Source organism: Grampus griseus, assembly GCF_964374135.1.
Source record: "Grampus griseus genome assembly, chromosome: 21".
Taxonomy (NCBI): Eukaryota; Metazoa; Chordata; class Mammalia; order Artiodactyla; family Delphinidae; genus Grampus; species Grampus griseus.
This window is the reverse complement of record NC_139015.1, coordinates 22,943,179-22,962,917: the sequence shown is the minus strand read 5'-3', so window position 1 is coordinate 22,962,917 and position 19,739 is coordinate 22,943,179. Positions and strand designations below refer to the sequence as shown.

Below are 19,739 nucleotides of genomic sequence, written 5' to 3'. Positions count from 1 at the left end.
GGTTCAAATGTTAGTGTTCTCTTAATTTGGTTCTGGGCCTCCGTCTTTGCTATATCTAAATTCTCTCCCTATGAATTGTATCTCTTCCTGTGGCATTAAATACTGTCTTCTTTTTGATAGCATAACTACCAAGTTTACCTTGGCTTTGAAATTCAGACTTGTATATCCAAGTGTCTATTTGACATGTCTACCTGGATTCCTAAAAGTCACCTCAAACCTAATATGTGGAGACCAGAATTCTCTATTATCTTTATTCCAGTCCCACTTGGTCCCACTCCAAGCCACCACTGTTATGCCTCCTCTTGTTCCACTCTTCTCCAAACTTACTTTGCTTCAGTTGCCCTGGCTTTGTTTGCCTCTCCCAACCCCTAAGTTTTGTTTTATTCATTGCTGTATCCCCAGTGCCTAGAACAGTGCCTGGCAGGTACTGTTAGGTGCTAAATAGATAAAGGTGTTAATCAAATTACTGAATGATGTTCCTCAAAACAGAAACTTAGGGCTTTTGCATCCACTGTTCCCCAGGCGGTGAAGGCTCTCCCCCGATCTTTGTATTTTCTCATCATTCAGGTCTCAAAGCTTCAAAATCACTTCCTCAGCAAGGCCTTCCCTGAAGTTGGCTCCTAGTCTCTACTGTATCACCCTGTTTTATTTTCATCAATGCACTTATCACTATTATCTTTGTTTATTAATTTATTGTTTAATTTTGTTTATCTTAGTTCTCATCAGTGTAAGCTCCATGAGTACAGGGACCTTGTCTGCATACTCCAAGCTGAAAACAGCGCCAGACACATACTAGGCGTTCAACCTATATTTGTGGAATGAATGAATGAAGGAGAGAAATCCAGGACTGTCAGACCTCGAAGATAATGCCTATGCACTCTTAACTGTTTTCCCTGGCTGGTTCTTTATTTAGGTGGTAGTTTCTCCTCCGGATATCTTGTAAATTCCCACGGTCTCCACGTGGAAGGAAATATGTGAATGTTCTGAGCTTCTGAAACCAGACAATATATTTCCGTGCTGCCTCTCTCAAATCCACTCTGTATTTAGCAAACTAATGGAACACAAATCATGCGCCAGACGCTATGCTAGTTGCTGAAGACGTGAAGTTGAGTAAGGCACAGTAGCGTCCCTCGGGAAGGTTATTAAGGTTTTGTAAATAACGTGACTACACTTAGATTTTGCGTTGTGATGGTTTCAGTCTTCGCGCTGAATCTTTAGGAGGGTGGCCCTAGGCCCCGCCCACAGCCTCTGCGTCCCGCCCTTGGCTCCGCCCTCAACGGCGGCACCCCGCCCTCGACTCCGCCCGCAGCCGCGCTGGGCTCCAGAGGCGGGGACAGCAGCGACCACTCCAGTTACCCCACGGGCTGCCGCTGTAGTGACGTCAGACTGGCGCACGGACCTTCCCTGCAGCAGGGGTCCTGCGGTAGACCTTCTTTTTTCCGCGGCGGAAGCTGCCGGCGTCGGTGCTTAACGGTGCGCGGCCTTCCGCAGCCAGGGTTCCGACCTGCGAGCTCCCGGCAGCCGCGCGCCATCTTCACCGAGCGCCATGGTTTCGGCCGGCGGGCCGGAAGCGGCTGGACGCTGCGCTCTGTTCAGCCTCCTTTTGCTTCTGTTGATCGCGGGCTCTGCCCGGGGCTGGAACGACCCTGGTGAGTGCTGCCTTCACTCCCCCCTTCCTGCTGCCTTCAAGCAGCGCTAAAAGGCTCCACCATTTCTGTTCGCCGCCCCTTGAGCCCTTCTACCCTAATTCCTCATTTCCATCCTCCTCGCTGTTCATCTGTGCCCTGCCTGGCCTCTTTGCTCTTCCCAGACGTCCTCCTGGACGAGTGTGGACTGTTGGGGAGTGGGCGGGGCGGGACTACTCTAGTGTTGTTAATGTTCCCTTCTCCCTTGCTTGGACTCCCAGAATTTGCCCACCTTCTTCTTTCTCGGGCTACAGCCCTCATCCCCTGGGTCTGGCTGGAAAGCTCGACCCTCACCTGCGCATTTTGCTTTGTTGTCAAGACTGTCTGATGTCATCGTCGCTGACTCTTGTCATGGCTGCCTGTTGCTGTACCTGGCAGTTGCCATGGCACCGGCAGTCCTTGAGTCACACTTCGTGGACAGGGCTGCAAACCTTGGAGGTAGGTTAGCAGAATCATGGACTGTACTATTTATGTGATCACAACTCACGCTGCTTATTCTGACCATTACAGTGACGTTCATTGCGTTACACCAGCTTTTCCTGTTGAATTAAAAACAATTTTTTTTTGTGATGGTACACGATAAGTGATTTCTAGGAAAAATAGTTCTTTCATATCACTATGTTATTAGAATTGTCTAACGAATTTTTATGGGATCGAGAATATTCCATGTAATTAATACATATGTGTGTGTATATATATGTATATATACATACATACAGTTTTCCATTTAATAAATGATGCATGCTGTTAAGTTGGAGTGATGTAAAAAATGACTTTCAAACAATGAAAACATCATTTTTGTTTTGGGGAGTAAAGATGTTAAAAGCATGGAAAGTGTACCCATATTGCAGTCGTGATTTGGTGATAGGAAATGCCTGTGTTTTTGAACTTAAGCAACAGATTTATTTCTGAAGCTTCTTATTTTTTATTCTTAAATGCTAAAATGAGAGAGAAGGTGCTATTTGTAAGTACTTGATTTTGAGTACTCCTTTGATGTGGATGTTTTATTACTAATTAATAAAAAGCCAAGTTGGATTTAAATGTCTGTACATTTTCCTTATGTATTTCTAGAAAGTTTTATATAGATAGAAGACTTTGATCAGAATTACAATTTAAAAACTGGATTAAAACATTAGTTGAACCCTCAATCAATTCTTGAATAAAAAGAGGAGGTTTTAAAAAAAAATGGTTTACAGATGAAGAGTCGGGAATAAAAAAACGGAGCCAAATTTAAACTAATGATGAACCTTTTCCTGGTAGCTCTTTGTCTACCTACTCTATAAAACTATTGTTCTGGAACAAAAGGCACAAAAATATTTTGCAGAGTAAACACAAACTACTTGGACTTAAATTTCTTTTGAGGAACTATTTTATGAAGGCATTTTATTGAGTTAGTTTTTTCAAGTAGTTTTATCAAGCAGTAGTCAGTCCCTCGTTTGTCTTTTGTTTGACTTTGGTTGTACTCACTTTGTCTTTAGCTAACATAAAGCAAAAATTTGTCCAGAAAAAAAAAAATTGTACCAGTTCTAAAGAGATTACCTAAAAATTTTCACAATTCTTTATTCAGCTGCTTTGTATTTGTCACTCTTCTGGGTGTTGGGAATATTGCAGTGAACAAAACAGTGTTTTGCCCTGGAGTTTACACCTATTGAGGAGAAATAGAAAATGAACAAATCAGGTAAATAGCGGGTCATATTGTGAATAGTGGTTTGGACATTGATAAAAACAGGGTAAGGAGGACAGGGTGTGCAGGCAGAAGCAGGGATTTTCAAAATATACGTTAGTCAGGGAAGAAGTCACTGTTAAGGTGACATTTGATGAGAACCCTGAAGGGATGGGTCTGCTATGACCTGTATTCTATCCCATTCTATTCTGTTCTATATATTTTTAATATGATCTGTTTTTTTTTTTCTTTTTCTTTTTTTTGCGGTACATGGGCCCCTCACTGTTGTGGCCTCTCCCGTTGCGGAGCACAGGCTCCGGACGCGCAGGCTAAGCGGCCATGGCTCACGGCTTAGCCGCTCCGCGGTATGCGGGATCTTCCTGGACGGGGGCACAAACCCATGTCCCCTGCATCGGCAGGCGGACTCTCAACCACTGCGCCACCAGGGAAGCCCTAATATGATCTGTATTTTAAAGGCACATTCTGTCTGCTCTGTGGAAAACAGACTGTGGGAGTGAGAGTGGGTGGGGGGAAGCTGGGAGGCCAGTGAAGGGACTGCTTGTACAGTAAGTCCCGAGAGTGGTGATGGTTGGCGGCGGGGGCGGGGGGGGGAAGCAGTGCAGTTGGTGAGAGTGGTGGGCTTCTCAGCTGTTCTGAAGGTGGAGATGACATGATACTCTGAGGGATTAGATATAGGGGTTAGAGGAGGAGAGAAGACAAAGATAACTCCAAGGTTTTGGATCTTGAGTGACTAGAAGGATGGAATTACCCTTTCCTGAGATGTGGGATTGTGGGAGAATCAGGCTTGGGGGAGTTTGGTTTTGTTCATCTTAAGTTTGAGACCTGCAAGTGGATTTTGACTTGTGAGTCTGGACTTCAGGGAAATGTGTGTCATCCTTGACTGATGTACTAGTGGAGTAAGGTTGTGAGCATTTTGTTCTTAGACCTTGTCTTAGTTCGAGCTGCTATCACAAAATACCACAGACTGGGTGGTAAGCAGCATTTATTCCTTGCATTCTGAGGCTGGGAAGTCTGAGATCAAGGTGCGAGCATGTTTGGTGTCTGGAGAGGGCCCTCTTCCTGCTCTGCAGATGACTGTCTTCTTGTTATGTTCTCACATAACAAGAGTTGGGGTGGGGCGGGGTGGGGGTAGGTGGGATTGAGTGGGTGGATGGGGGCCCTGGTCTCTTCCTCTTCCTACATGGGCACTAATCCCATCACTGGGGCTCCATCCTCATGAGCTCATCTAAAACTAATCACCTCCTGAAGGCCCTGCCTCCAAATGCCACCACATTGGGGATTAAGGCTTCAACATATGTATTCTGATTACAAAACATAGTAACCTTTAGGATCTCTAGGGAGGAAAGATGCTGTAGAGTCATGGTAATGATAACACATAGGTATATGGCTCCTTAAACATTCTCAATAATATTTATCATACTTGATCACCTATTATGTGTCGAGTACTCTGCCAGATAATTTTAGTAAATCATATCTAAACTTCACAGTCAATTTTAAGGTTGATATCGTTTTAACTTTACAGGTCATTTCTATACAGATAAATTGACTTGGCCAAAGTCATATAGCAAGTTGGTGGTGGGAATTTAGTTCAGTGTTCTTTGCATTATCTCAGCCCTGCTACAACAAATTCAAGTTGTTATTATTCCCATGATTTAGTTTAATAATATTCTGATTTTTTAAACCATTGAACATTTTCATTGTTGTAATTTTTTATTTATTAGGAGGTAGTTTGAGTTTAATATAGCATATTTTATTTTAGTATAGTTCTTGGAAATTTAGATATTTGGATCATGTGGAATTAAATTTTTATATAGCTTCAGGTGGATTTTATTCTAGCTGTGTAGTCAGTTATGACAAAACCATTTATTAAAGAAGACATCCTTTTTCCACTAAATTGAAAAGCCTGCTTTTGCTGGTTGGAGAAGAGTTTCCTTTCATTTAAGGAGTAGTCTCAGAATCACTATTCTGTACAGTATTACCGAGATCCCACTTGAGGCTACTGCAACTCATTGTAACTCAGACCCAATTTACTCTACTTCTTAAATTACTTGTGGGTTTGAGATGCATCATTTGTCTTTCCTCACACAGGCTAAGCAGGGCAGAAAGAGTTGTGCAGAATATTGAGTTTTGTCAACGGTAAAGGATGCCATTGTGCTTTGTTTTATAAATAAAATATGGTGATGCTTGATAAAAAAAAATACACCTAGAACACAAAAAACCCACTTTATCTTGTATTGAATTTCCACTTATCTGGATTTATTTCTAGACTTTCTTTTGTTTCACAGTTCACTTGTCTGTTTCTGTTACTATCCCATACTATTTTGATTATTTTAATTTTATAGTAAGCTTTATTATTTGGTAAAACAATGCTTTTTTTTTTTTTTTTTTTTGCGTTACATGGGCCTCTCACTGCCGCGGCCTCTCCCGTTGCGGAGCACAGGCCCCGGACGTGCAGGCCCAGTGGCCATGGCCCTCGGGCCCAGCTGCTCCATGGCACGCGGGATCCTCCCAGACCGAGGCACGAACCCGCGCCCCCTGCATCGGCAGGCGGACTCCCAACCACCGCGCCACCAGGGAAGCCCCATTTTTTAAAAATTGACATATTATTGACTTATAATATTAGTGTCATGTTTACAACATATTAGTTTAATATTTTTATAGATTATACTCCATTTAAAGTTATTACAAAACAATGGCTCTATTTCCTTGTGCTGTACAATATATCCTTTTTGCTTATTTAAGCAATGTATTCTTTTTTTTTTTTTTCGGTACGCGGGGCTCTCACTGTTGTGGCCTCTCCCGTTGTGGAGCACAGGCTCCGCACGCGCAGGCTCAGTGGCCATGGCTCATGGGCTCAGCCGCTCCGCAGCATGTGGGATCCTCCTGAACCGGGGCACGAACCCGTGTCCCCTGCATCGGCAGGCGGACTCTCAACCACTGCGCCCCCAGGGAAGCCCTTAAATGTTGATATATTTTAATGTAAGTTACAGGCATCATGATAGGCCATAACTAAATCCTTCAGTATAAGCCTTTTTTTAATGAACTTTTCCCCACCTAGTAAAAATAACATTACATCTAACAAAATTGACCCTAATTTCTTAATATCAACTAATTACTCATTCCATAGCCAGATATCACAGTTGTCCCTAAAATGTCTAAACTAGTTTGTTCAAACCAGGGCCCAGTCCAGGACCAGTCATTGCATCTGACTGAATTATCCCTTAAGTCTTTTGAAAATGTAGAATGGTCTCTTTTTTCATGCTCCTGCTTTGCTGAAGGGATTGGGCCAGTTATCCTTTAGAATATCCTACGTTCTGGATTCTGTTTTCTCATGACATTGTTTTAGCATTTTTTTTTCTTCCTTGTATTTCTAGTAAGCTGAATGCTAGGTCCAAAGGATTGATTAGATTCATATTAAATACTTCTGAGGATTACATCATAGGAGATGGTGTAATATCGATCTTTATACCGTTAGCAGTGCTAAGTTTGACTAGTGGATTACAGTGGCTTATTTCTCACCTGTGAAGTTACATTTTTCCCCTTTTGTGACTAGAGAGCACTCCATGTAATGTTACTTGGCAGTATACCAATATCCATTCACTTAATGATTTTAAAACTAATTAATCCTTTTCTGAATCTGTTTATTTAGGGGTTGTAAGATGGTGATTTTTCTAATTCTATCACTTCTTCTGCATTTATTGATTGATATTCTTCAGTAAAGTTGAGATTTTCCTTATCAACTGAGGCTATTTCAGATTATGGTTCTGGCTGGAAAGTCAGGATAAACATTTAATTTAAAATCTTTAATTGCTAGTTTTCAAAGTGAGGTAGTTGGTAGCCACTTTAAGTATAGACAAGTGAGTTTTTGGCTTTCCCTTTAAGTATTATTATGGATTCTTGGGTTTTCATAGATTGAACATGATTTGCCAAGTATAGTCACTATCTTGCTGGTCAGTCTTGCTTTTGGTGTCTTAAGATCTTTCCCATCCCAGGATCATAAACATATTCTTTCTTTTTGTGTTTTCTTCTAGTACTTTTAATTTGTTGTTCATTTTGTGGTAAGTGTTTAACCATCAGGGATTAATTTTTATACATTGTGCACATGATCAGTTTTCCTAATTCTGTGTTACTGTTTACATTATTATAGATTTAATTACAGATATGTTTTGATTGCTGTAACCCAATTTTCCTTTCTTTGTTGTTACTGGTTTTCAGCTGTCTTTTTCCATTTTATATGTTATTATATTACTTTATATTATTATATTTCTAGTTTTATTGTATTTTGGTGAGAGAAGGGTGACCAGTAAGTCTCAGCTTAGTCAAATTTATTAAGCTCTTTTTTTGGTAAATAAATATAAATAAGATCTGTATTTGCTGACGTGAGGGAATATCCTTGATGTCTGATTAAGTGCAAAAGCATGTGAAGAGTAATGTACTGTATGATTCAATTTTATAAAAATAAACTAACAAAAATCAAAACAACCCCTGTATATGTATCTGTTTGTGTGAGCAAGAAGAAGGTGCTGACCAGGCTGCTAGTTTTGGTTATCACAGAAATGTGAAATTGGAGGAGGAATGGATTTCTCTTTTTAAAAGGAAAAAGTGTTACTTTTAGATTTAAAAAAATTGTGAAATATGCATATGTATGTATGTGTGTATGTATATATGTGTGTGTATGTATGTGTGTGTATATATGTATATGAATGAAAAGAGCTCGGGAGACCATCTAGGGATGTAGCTTCTTCTCAAGCAGCTTTCACCTTGTAGTGCTTACTTTAGTCAGCTCCAGTTCAAGAGCTGCCGTTTCCTGTTGCTTTTAGGGATTCCATTATGTGTGTCAGGTTGGTTCTCAGTTTTCCCACTTGCTGGTCTGGCACTTCACTTATATTTAGGACTCTAGTCACCTAACTATTGGTCCATCTGCTTTCACCTTCCAAAATTCTGTTACCATCTCCTTTTCTGTTTTGCCTGACCTTGTTTGTTCACATCGGCAAAACAATTCATTTATTGTACTTTCAGTGGAATTTGAGAGGCAGCAAATTTTGCTAATTTAATAGGGAATTGGGTGCTAACAAAATGGTGGAAAGTGATGTCTGCTACATCTGCAGCAGTGAACACTGGATGGCTCACATCAAGCCTTTTTGCATCCACGACGCTAATTACGGAGCACTGGACAGTGTCAGGAAAACCCTGAGCCCCCATGACTGCCTGCTAGCCTGGGCACAGTCTGAGTTTAAGCTCTGATCTCCGGATCTCGCTTAAGTCCCTCCGGTTGACAGAACCGAAATCACTTTTGGGATTTGTAGCTGCAAGAGGTTTTAGGAGTCTTTTAGCTTTGCAAGAAGTCATACCAGTTTGAGGGCAAAATGTGTGTTGAGTGAACCAATCCGCAGTATCTTCCATCATAATCTGAGGATGATAAGTAGGAAGACTATTCATTTTCCAATAACACTTCAAAATTCACTTATGTATTGATACATCAGTGCCAGCCATAATTTCCTTGTTTTGACTTCTTCTTTTTAAACTGCTTTGTCAATATGATTTTTAATTTGTGAAATAGTTTAACTTTTTAATTTTTAAAATTGTGAAATATTTAAAATATTTAAACTCACAGAATTACACAATGAAAACCCACGTACTCACCACCCAGTTTTATTGAATCTTTACATTGTACTATATTTGCAAGCAAACCTCCCCCCTGCAAAGTAATAAAACATTAGGGATAGAGAGCGAAAGTCTCTGCTCTCCCTCTGTCCTCAGTGGTGCTCTGAATTTGATGCTTAGTTATTCCTATGCATGTTTTCATACTACTGGTATATACACGTATAGACCTTAACAATATGTAGTACTGTTTTGCCAGTTTTCGCGGTTTATGTAAAGCCATCCTACTAAACATTCTACAACTTGCATTTTGCTTAAAATGTTTTTACTATTTCTATTCTGATACATGAATTCTAGTTCACTCATTTTAACTGCTGTAGAATATTCCACTTTGTGAATAGGCCAAAATTTTATTAAACCGTTCATCTGTTGACAGACGTTTAAGTCATTAAGTGTGCTTCAGGAACATTCATGTATATGTTTTGCTATTTTAATTAACCATTGATATTATTGTCAATTGTCATACAGTAGTACAACGTTTCAGGTTAATGAACTTTTGGTTCTGATTTTGCAAAAATTACGTGGAACTCACGATATAGAAGCAGTTTAGGGGACATCAATCCTGAAATGAAGGGAGACCTTAAAGGAGTGACTTTCTGACTTTTGTGCAAAAGGCGTGAAGGTTGTTGCGATGGCTTTGGGATTTGGGAAACTGTTCCATCTTCTCTTCCTTAGTCATCCTCAAAAGGCAAGAAAGAGCCTTACTTTTGAAAGTATTTTCGATGACAAGAGTTTTACTAGAATGAATCTTTCTATATGACAAGATATTTACCATCTGTTTATCTGTGTTCTTACTGTTTCAGACAGAGTATTGTTGCGGGATATAAAAGCTCTTACCCTCCACTATGACCGCTATACTACTTCCCGTAGGTTGGATCCGATCCCACAGTTGAAATGTGTTGGAGGCACAGCTGGATGTGATTCTTATACCCCCAAGGTCATACAGTGTCAGAACAAAGGCTGGGATGGTTATGATGTACAGGTAATACTCTTTATGTTGATGGAAGTCTAAATGGAATCCTTTTCAGTGAAGTGTTTATTAAGACATTATTCAGTATTTTGGGGAAGTACATATAGAAAATCTCCGGTTACCTAAAATATATAAATATAAATCAGTGATTCGGTCTCTGAAAGGAACATCCTCTGAAAGAAATGAACTGATTTTAAAGCCTGGAAATATTCATTGTAATCTTTATACCAAAACTTTCTCATAAAACATTAGTAAATTTTCAAAACTTTTCATATACTTGGGGGTGGGGGGTAGAGGATTTCTTTTGATTGTCATTTCTCTGTCATTCCTCAAAGAATACCAACCTATCCTTAAAAAATAAAGTTAAGATGATAAGGAATTGTAGATTGTAAGTGGGGGTGGGGTTCCCGTGTCCCTATTGTGCTTCAAATGCTTGATTTTAAAAAGTTGTTTTAGAGCTGAGGGTGGTTACTTACGAGTGAAAGCATTTCAGTGGGCTTTATTGTCTTCAGGTCTTTGGCATTTTGTACTTAGGATAGACCACCTCCTTGAAGTTCCAAAATTTGTTATCCTTTAGAAATGGAATAGATTTTAAGTGAATTCAGTTTAAATCAATACGAATAGATTTCGACTTCGTATTCTGCCTGCTTTCAGAAAGGATTTAAGATGGTTGGTCATTCGGCCAGAAACTTGCTTTGACAGTTTTCCCTTCCATCAGAGTGATATTCTTGTTTGATACAACCTTTGTGCCTAGTGTATGCAGTTCAGGGAGAGAGTTCATATTTGCTTGGTGATATGTATTTCACAACATTTTTTCCTAGTCTTGCTAACCAAATCACAGAATCTTCAGGTTAAAGCTGAAGTTACTTTTACTTTTATATTACTTTTCAGTCTTGATGGAAAAAAGTCATTCATTAAACATACATTAAACAGTATTATACAAAAATGAATGATGGAGTCACAACCCTCAAGAAACTCTCTTCCTAGGAGAATAGATAAGACAAGCACTCACATTACATCTAGGTGCCAACAAAGTATTGTAAAGTCACGTCGAGCTTGGGGGATTGGGAAAGACTTGAAGAAGAAAGTATTATATGTACTGTGTTAGTAAGGAAGGATAACATTTTTAGAGCTGAAGAGATAGAGAAGGGAGTGAATGGCATGAGCAAAGAAGTATAGAGGATGTCATACATTGACTTATGTTTAGTAGCAGGAGAGAGCCTCTTCTAATTCCAAGAGTATAAATATAATAATTAGAAGCCACTTTTAGTATATGCTATTAAGGAAATGACAATTAACATGAAATACCGATAGACATTGAGTTTATTTACCTAAATCAACAAGCTTATAAATCTTCCTCCAAATAAAATTATTTAAAAAATGGAACAGTGTAGAACAACAACAACAAAATAGAAAAATTGTACATTATCCAAATTAAAAACTTTTAGGCTTCAACAGACACCATCAAGAAAGCGAAAAGGACACACACAATAGGAGAAAGCTTTTGCAGTCATATATCTGATTGGGGACTTGTGTCCAGAGTATATGAAGAACTATTACAACTCAGTAAGAAGACATATAACCAAATTTAACAGTGGGTAAGGCATCTGACTAGACATTTCTCCAAAGAAGATAGGCAGATGGCCAATAAACATGTGAAAAAATGTTCAGCATCATTAGCTGAAAAAGTGTGCAGCATCAGGGAAATACAAATCAAAACCACAGTAAGACACCAGTTCCTACAACAGGATGCCTGTGATCAGAAAGGCTAGTAGCAGGTGTTGGTGCGGATGTGGAGAGACCCTCATACACTGCCCTCAGGGATGTGAAACGGCGCAGCCACCTTGGAAAACGCGCAGTTTCTCAAAGGTTTAAACATAGAGTTACTGAATGCCTAGTCATTCGACTCCTAGGTGTGTACCCAAGAGACTTGAAAATGTGTGTCCACACAGAAACATACTAAACGTTGTGGCAGCGTTATTCATAAAAGGCAAAAAGTAGAAACAACCCAAGCACCCATCGTTGATGAATGAAGAAACAAAATGTGGTATAGCCATACGATGGAATGTTATTTAGCCATAAAAAGGAATGCAGTGCTGATTTATGCTACAACATGTGTGAACCCTGAAAACATTCTGCCAGGTGAAAGAAGCCAGTCACGTAGGACCACGTATTGTATGATTCCGTTTACATGAAATGTCCAGAATAGGGGAATCCTTGCAGACAGATTGGTGGTTGCTTAGAGCTAAGAGACCTGGGGGGAAACAGGAAGTGACTGCTAAAGGAGATGAGATTTCTTTTGGGGGCGATGAAAATATTCTAAAATTGATTGTGATGATGGTTGCACAGCTCTGTGAATACACTAAAAACCATTGAAATGGGTGAGTGTCTAGTATGTGAATTATATCTGAATAAAGCTGATATAGTGTACCTGAAGTTTGAAAGAGGAAGATAATTTGTCCAAAAAAGAGAAAAGCAATAGAACCAATCAGATCTCTTTTGGCTTATATCTTTTTTAATGTTGATAGAGAAGCATATTACCTACTCAGCTCAAAGTAGTTATAGAATTCAAACTAGACCTGGGTTTTTTTTTTTATGCTGGAAAATTTTGAGGCTAGCATAGATTCTTTTTGCAGTTTTTCTTAATGTCTTTTTAAAAAAACTTAAGAAAATTACTTAATGGATTGGACCTTGGGGAAGGTAGACCATGGTTTTTATAGAATTTGTGTAGGAAGTTTTTCTCAAAAGGTTGTATCAACAGCTACCAGATATTCATATATAATGCTGATATTTGAGCCTTAATGTTGAAAATTTTTAAAGAAAGCATTTTTAAAGAAAGCATCTTCAACAGTGGTTAAAAAGTTGACATTTAAAAAATTTGCTTAAAATTAATAAATCAGGGAATGCTTAATATGTACAAAAGAATTCTTTACATCTATATGTAAGGAATAAGGAATAGTAATAAAATGAGCACTCATGTACCCACCACCTAGCTTAAGTAGAATGTTAATATCACCAGTATCTTGGAAGCCCCTGGTTTGCCCTCCCCCAGCACAGAAATACTCGTCCTGAATTATCATTCCCTCGCTTCATTTTGCTGTTTTATGACAGCTATTTAGCCCAAATAATATATATTAAATGAAAAAAAAAATCTTTTGCTTCTAATAACCTGTTTCTACTTTTCTTCACAGTGGGAATGTAAGACCGATTTAGATATTGCGTACAAATTTGGAAAAACTGTGGTGAGCTGTGAAGGCTATGAATCCTCTGAAGACCAGTATGTACTGAGAGGTTCCTGTGGCTTGGAGTATCACTTAGATTACACGGAACTTGGCCTGAAGAAATCGAGAGAGTCTGGAAAAAACCATGGCTTTAACTCTTTCTCTGATTATTATAATAAGTTGTACTCCCGAGAATCTTGTAGCATCAGTGGAGTGCTTACCATCGTGGTGCTACTTGCTATTGCCTTTGGAGTTTATAAATTCTTCCTTAGTAATGGTCATGATTCTCCTCCACCATATTCTGAGTATCCTCCATATTCCCATCGTTATCAGAGATTCACCAATTCTGAAGGACCCTCTCCTGCAGGCTTTAAGTCTGAGTTCACAGGTATGTTTTCCTAGGCAATGGCAGTAAGTAGGATAGAAGTCAGGTAGTGAATCCTGTGCTGGTTTCTGATATAGAAAATGGTTGCATTGGGAAACCAAAGCAGATTTTTCTTATTTTTTTACTTTCAACTTCTTTTACCTCTTCTGTTCTGTTTCTCTATAAGGTTAATTGTGATTACTATTTTAAGGATGCATGATTAAACTGCAAATCATCTCAATCAAACTTGATCAGATTTGGTAATAAGCATTTACCTTGAACTCTGTCTCGCAACACACATAAAATTTTATTCACTGAGTATTACAGAGGTCAACATAAAAGTAAAACAATTAAATTTCCAGAAGAAAACATAGGAAAATATTTGTCAGGGTAGGCAAAACTTTCTTAGAATGCAAAAAATACCAGCCAAAAAGAAGAGAGGGATAAATTAGACTTTATTTAAATTAAGAATGTCTAGTCATCAAAGACAACATTAAGAGGGTGAATAGGCGAGCCACAGACTGGGAGAAGGTATTTGTAAAACATATTTTCAACAAAGCACATGTATTTACAGTACATAAAGAACTCCCACAAATCCGAGAAAAGACAGACAACCTAATTAAAAAAATGGACAGAGGATTTGAACAGCCATTTTATAGTAAAAGAAGATATCCAGATGTCCAATAAAAGTTTGAAAAGGTGTTCAGCATCATTAGTCTTCAGGAAAATGCAGATTAAAATCTGAGTTCTTAATTAACCACCATTTAATCATCTTAATGGCTAACATTAAAAAGACAGAGTACCAAGTAATGGCAAGGATGTAGTTAACTGGAACTTGCTGGAAGGAGTTAAAAGGATAAAACACTTTGGAAAACTGTCAGTATCTACTGAAACTAGACATACGCCATCCAATGACCCAGCAATTTCATTCCTAGATGCATACCTAAGAGAAATGCATGCATGTGTGTGCAAAAAGATCTGCACAAGAATGTGCACAGCAGCTGTATTCACAGCAGCCAAAAACTGGATATAGAATGTCTGTAAACATTCGAATGAGACAAAGTGTTTTTTTTCACACATTGGACTACTTACTATACATAAATTTAGAAAAAACAAAAATAAAACTGATATATGCAGTGGTGGAGGTCGACTCTCATGGACATAATGATACACCAGAAGAGTACCTCCGTATGATTCTATTTATAAAAAGTTCAAGAATGGGTAAAACCAAAGTGTGGTGAGAAAAGTCAGAGTCGGCTTCTCTCTGACATGGGTGGGTATCTATTGGGAGTTGTCGTGAGGGAGTCTCTGCGTGCTAGAAAGGTTTTACTGATGTGGGTAGTGATTACATGCATGGGCACATACATACAGATTTATATGCTGTACATGTGGGATTAGCACAGTTCCCTTTATGTATATGATACAGCAATTTAAGAAAAACTTTCTCTGAGCAGAAGATATTTTTTTTTTTTGGTCCCTTGTAAGACCCAACTTCCCAACCAACAAATATCCTCCACTTGGATTCCTCCATTAGACACTCAGGTACAGCTCTCAACCTGGAGCTTCTAGACGTGTCCACACAGTAGAAAGGAAGTAGCTCTGACACGTGGGGTCGTCTTCTAGTAGCTGATCTGGAGCAGGGCAGATGTGACCTTACGGGAAGAAACCACCCTCCCCTGCCTTAAAAACATATCCCTCCTTTTCCTTGTGTTTGGGAAAGGCAGGTGCTCCTTAGTTACAAACCAGTATTTTATTTTATTTTATTTATTTATTTATTTATTTATTTATTGCGGTACGCGGGCCTCTCACTGTTGTGGCCTCTCCTGTTGCGGAGCACAGGCTCTGGTCGCGCAGGCTCAGCGGCCATGGCTCACGGGCCCAGCCACTCCGCGGGCATGTGGGATCTTCCCGGACCGGGGCACGAACCCGTGTCCCCTGCATCGGCAGGCGGACTCTCAACCACTGCGCCACCAGGGAAGCCCTAAACCAGTATTTTATAAATACACTTTTTGAATACACTTGTTTATAAGTTGAAGTATTATTATTTTTTATTTTTATTCTTTTTAAAAATTTATTTTTTTATTTTTGGCTGCGTTGGGTCTTCGTTGCAGTGCACAGGCTTTCTCTAGTTGCAGGCAGCGGGGACTACTCTTCGTTGCAGTGCGCAGGCTTCTCATTGTGGTGGCTTCTCTTGTTGTGGAGCACAGGCTCTAGACACGTGGGCTTCAGTAGTTGCAGCATGCAGGCTCAGTAGCTGTGGCTCGCGGGCTCAGTAGTTGTGGCTCATGGGCTCAGTAGTTGTGGCTTGCGGGCTCTAGAGCATAGGCTCAGCAGTTGTGGTGCACAGGCTTAGTTGCTCCTTGGCACGTGGGATCTTCCTGGACCAGGGCTCGAACCCTGGTCCCCTGCATTGGCAGGCGGATTCTTAACCACTGCGCCACCAGGAAAGTCCCCTGAGTATTATTATTAAAGCATACAGATGAAACAATTGAAATGTCATATTATCTTTAGTTCTGTAGACTATGGTTTAAGAGAGAATACATAATCATTTTTATTTTTAGGACCGCATGGTGCAACTTCTGGTTTTGGCAGTGCTTTCACTGGACAACAAGGACATGAAAATTCAGGACCAGGGTTCTGGACTGGCTTGGGAACTGGAGGAATATTAGGATATTTGTTTGGCAGCAATAGGTAAGCTTTGCATTTATCTCACCTGCTCTTTAATTCAGCCTTTCTTTAGAGGCTTCTTTGTTTTACTTACAATTTGACTGGATTTGTTTTGTTAAGGAAAATAAATTATGGTGACATTACCCTATTAAATCAGATTCTCTGGGGATGGGAAAGAATGCCATCTGTGCTTTGATCAATATCATATGTGTTGTTTTCTTTCACATGTCATGCTTATAGATCTGAGTTAGAAGCAAGACTGTTGACTCGACATCTGAGAAGGCAGGAAAGAACACAACATTTGGGGCACAGTTGGCATTCTGGTTTGGTTGGAGAATGATAGAAGCAAGGGTGGAAAGAGCTTGTGACCAGATTTTGGAATGTCTTCAGTTTAAATAGTAGTTTAAGTTTAGATTGTATTTGAATGCGAATTCAGAAAGAAAGAACCTTTATTCCCTGTCATTTTCTTTCCTCATAGCAATGACCATAAGAATGGCAGAAATATAAAACAGTGTTTGTTTTATGTTAATCCTAATATACCAGAACACTGAGGAAAAAACACTTGATAAAAATTGTTTTCTGATGGTTTAGGAATAGGAGGGTATTTAAAAATCATAGTCACAAGAAAAATGCCTGACACACTTTTGTCTTTATAGAGCAGCAACACCCTTTTCTGACTCGTGGTACTACCCATCCTCATACTCCAGCTCGTGGAATAGGCGTGCTTATTCACCACTTCGTGGAGACCCAGGAAGCTATTCAGCGTGTTCAAGCTCAGAGCCAAAAACCAGAACAGCGTCAGGTGAGAGCAAAAAATCAAGAAGTTCCTATTCAGTAAAGTACAGAAACAATTTGGAACTTAGATGATTAACTATACATTTAGCAGTCATGGTTTTATGTGGTATACTCACCAGAAATATTAGTTGCACAATTAACTGAGATTAAAATATAATTCAGATCTATTCTTTCCTCCCACTTCTGTTCTTTAAAACTCAAACAGAAATTTGGTTTAGATTCATGTCTGTCACTAACCAAGGTTTTAACTTAAACCTTCCTGGACGTTGGTTTCCATGTATGTTTAATTCTGGTTAATCTCTAGGGGTCCTTTAAGCTCTAAAATGGGAATTTTCTAGGTAGAAGGTTGAACTTTTCAGTTTGGTAGAACTCAATAAAAATGTATTAAGCCATTATTTAAATCATTGTCAAAAATGTTTATTGCAAGTGACTAAGAGGAAATTTTGTAAAGAAGCAGAGATAAAATTGAGTTAATATTCATACAGTGGAATACTGTGCAGCAGTAAGAATAAGTAAATAGTTGTATGCGATAATGTGGATAAATTTATCAGATGTAAAGAAAGAAGCCAGACACACAAGAATATGTACAATATGATTGCAACATGTTTAAAAACAAGCAAAACTAATCTGTGGTGTTACATGTTAAGATAGTGGTTGCTTTGGGAGAGAAAAAGAGGTGGTAATAATTGAGAAGATATATAAAGATATAACTACGTAGGACATAATGTGACAAAAGGAACCACATTCTCAGTGGAAACAAGAATTGTAAGAAACTGTATATATCAACTAGAAATGTATGGGACTTAGGTGAAGAAAATCATAAGACATTACCAAACAACCTACAGGAAGATGTGAGAAAAATTGAGTTTCCAGATGAGAACACTGTGGTCTTGTAACCTGTCTGTTAGCATGTTTGCATCTTGGGGGAGCTGGGGGTGCCTAGGTAACCTTTACCATCAAAAGTCCGTGACCCTCCCCCATGTTACTTCTATTTACCGCTGGAGTCGTGAGAGGTAGCAGGGCCTGGCTTAGGCTCCACTGGCCTCTCTGCTGTTTGGCTCAGACTTCGGGTCTTGCCTGTACCACGCTGGCCCCAGCACAGAACACATCTTTGGTTTCCTGACTAAAAGTTATTGCCAGCAAGCGTGTGTGTGTTTAGCAGACTTGATGCTGATTGGATGGCTGGAAGGGCTCTTGTGGGGAGTTGATGCACTGAGTCCTGCAGCCCTGGTCCACAAGCTCATTCTCTCCTTCTTCCCTCGTGTCTCGTATCATTTGCTAACAATAAACGTGTATTACTGTTGTAATTTTATAAGCAATTCTAATGCATTTTAAAAAACTAATATAAAATTTACTCTTCTCATTCTAGGATATGGTGGTACCAGAAGACGATAAGAAAGTAAAAAGTTGGGATCAAACACTGGATGCAAAACTTCTGATTTTTCATCACTTTCTCTTATAAAACGTGCCCCTTGCTAACAGCTGGGGAAAGGGAATATGCAAAAGTTCTGTGGTGTTTTGTCCTGTATAGCTTTTTGTGTTCTGTTATTTGAGGCTAGGGGTTGACATGACAAAATGCTTATCTAGAGAATCATGTTTGTGTAACATGCAGATGTATATTATAGTTTTTGAAAGTGATGACTACTGTAGAATGCTGAGAATGTATTGTGTGATTTCTGACACCTGTGATGCCATAAGAAGCATTAAGAATGAAGGCTTTATACCAATAGACACTGAGTACAGAAATTTTCAGTCTTAGGTGGTTTTAGTTGTTGATTCATTACATCATAGAAGCGATAATAATCTATTTGGTATGTGTTATTGGGTGTTTGCTGTTCTTCAAACATTTAAACCAAACTTTGGACTACTAATTATACTTCCTTGTGTGTTTTGATCACTTCTGAGCTCAGGAGCTTTGAACCTGTCAGTGGTGTGTGGGGTTCTGGTAAGTGAGAACTACCTTTTTAGGAAAAGGTAGAAAATAAGTATCTAGAAGGTTATTGTGAATGGCAGTGTGCTGACAAAAATGCTTGAAGCCTCCGTATTCATTTTTTTAAGAAGTAAAGTTCAAGGGCTTCAGCAAAGGTTTTCTAATAACAGAAGCATGTAGTTCTCTGTGGAATCTCAGATGTTGTAGCAGTCTGTGTCAGTCTTACATTAAAATGACAGAAAAAATAAAAACAAACAAAGGGTTTTATTCTTTCTTTCTACCAGCCTTGACACAAATTGGTGTTACTTTTTTACCTTTTTTTTTCCCAAAGGAAAGGGGGTTCATGCAGAAGTTCTCTCTCCCTAAACAGTAATTTCCTGTGGTAGTCTTGCCTTAGCTCCTGGTCACACAAAAAACCTAAATTCAGGAATTCCCAGTTATACTCATTAAACTTCATTATTCTGCTAGGAAAGACAAGAACAGATTTGTGTTGTTACTATCACTACATATACTACTAATTCTTTTTATTTATTTATTTATTTTCTTTTACTGAAGTATAGTTGCTGTAAAATATATGTTACAGATGTACAATATAGTGATTCACAATTTTTTTTTTTTTTTTTTTTTTTTTGCGGTGCGCGGGCCTCTCACTGTTGTGGCCTCTCCCATCGCAGAGCACAGGCTACGGACACACAGGCTCAGCGGCCATGGCTCACGGGCCCAGCCACTCCATGGCATGTGGGATCTTCCCGGACCGGGGCA

At 39.2% G+C, this 19,739-nt stretch overlaps 1 protein-coding gene across 1 annotated transcript; it reads left to right on the top strand.

Annotated features, from left to right (window-relative positions):
- The first annotated feature begins 1,397 nt into the window (after positions 1-1,397).
- On the top strand, positions 1,398-19,425 carry SARAF (store-operated calcium entry associated regulatory factor). Its single transcript, XM_082680494.1, has 6 exons — positions 1,398-1,649; positions 9,834-10,012; positions 13,192-13,609; positions 16,147-16,276; positions 16,909-17,054; positions 18,417-19,425. Exons 1-6 carry the CDS (start codon positions 1,547-1,549, stop codon positions 18,440-18,442), a joined length of 1,002 nt encoding a protein of 333 aa, XP_082536620.1. The 5' UTR covers positions 1,398-1,546; the 3' UTR covers positions 18,443-19,425.
- Positions 19,426-19,739: the final 314 nt, after the last annotated feature.

Bases quoted from the DNA above. Each gene is read 5' to 3' on its own strand.
- SARAF (XM_082680494.1), top strand. From the start codon at position 1,547: ATGGTTTCGGCCGGCGGGCCGGAAGCGGCTGGACGCTGCGCTCTGTTC. The intron at 13,610-16,146 runs GTATGTTTTCCT...TTTTATTTTTAG, and splicing joins CTTTAAGTCTGAGTTCACAG to GACCGCATGGTGCAACTTCT. The intron at 16,277-16,908 runs GTAAGCTTTGCA...TTGTCTTTATAG, and splicing joins TATTTGTTTGGCAGCAATAG to AGCAGCAACACCCTTTTCTG.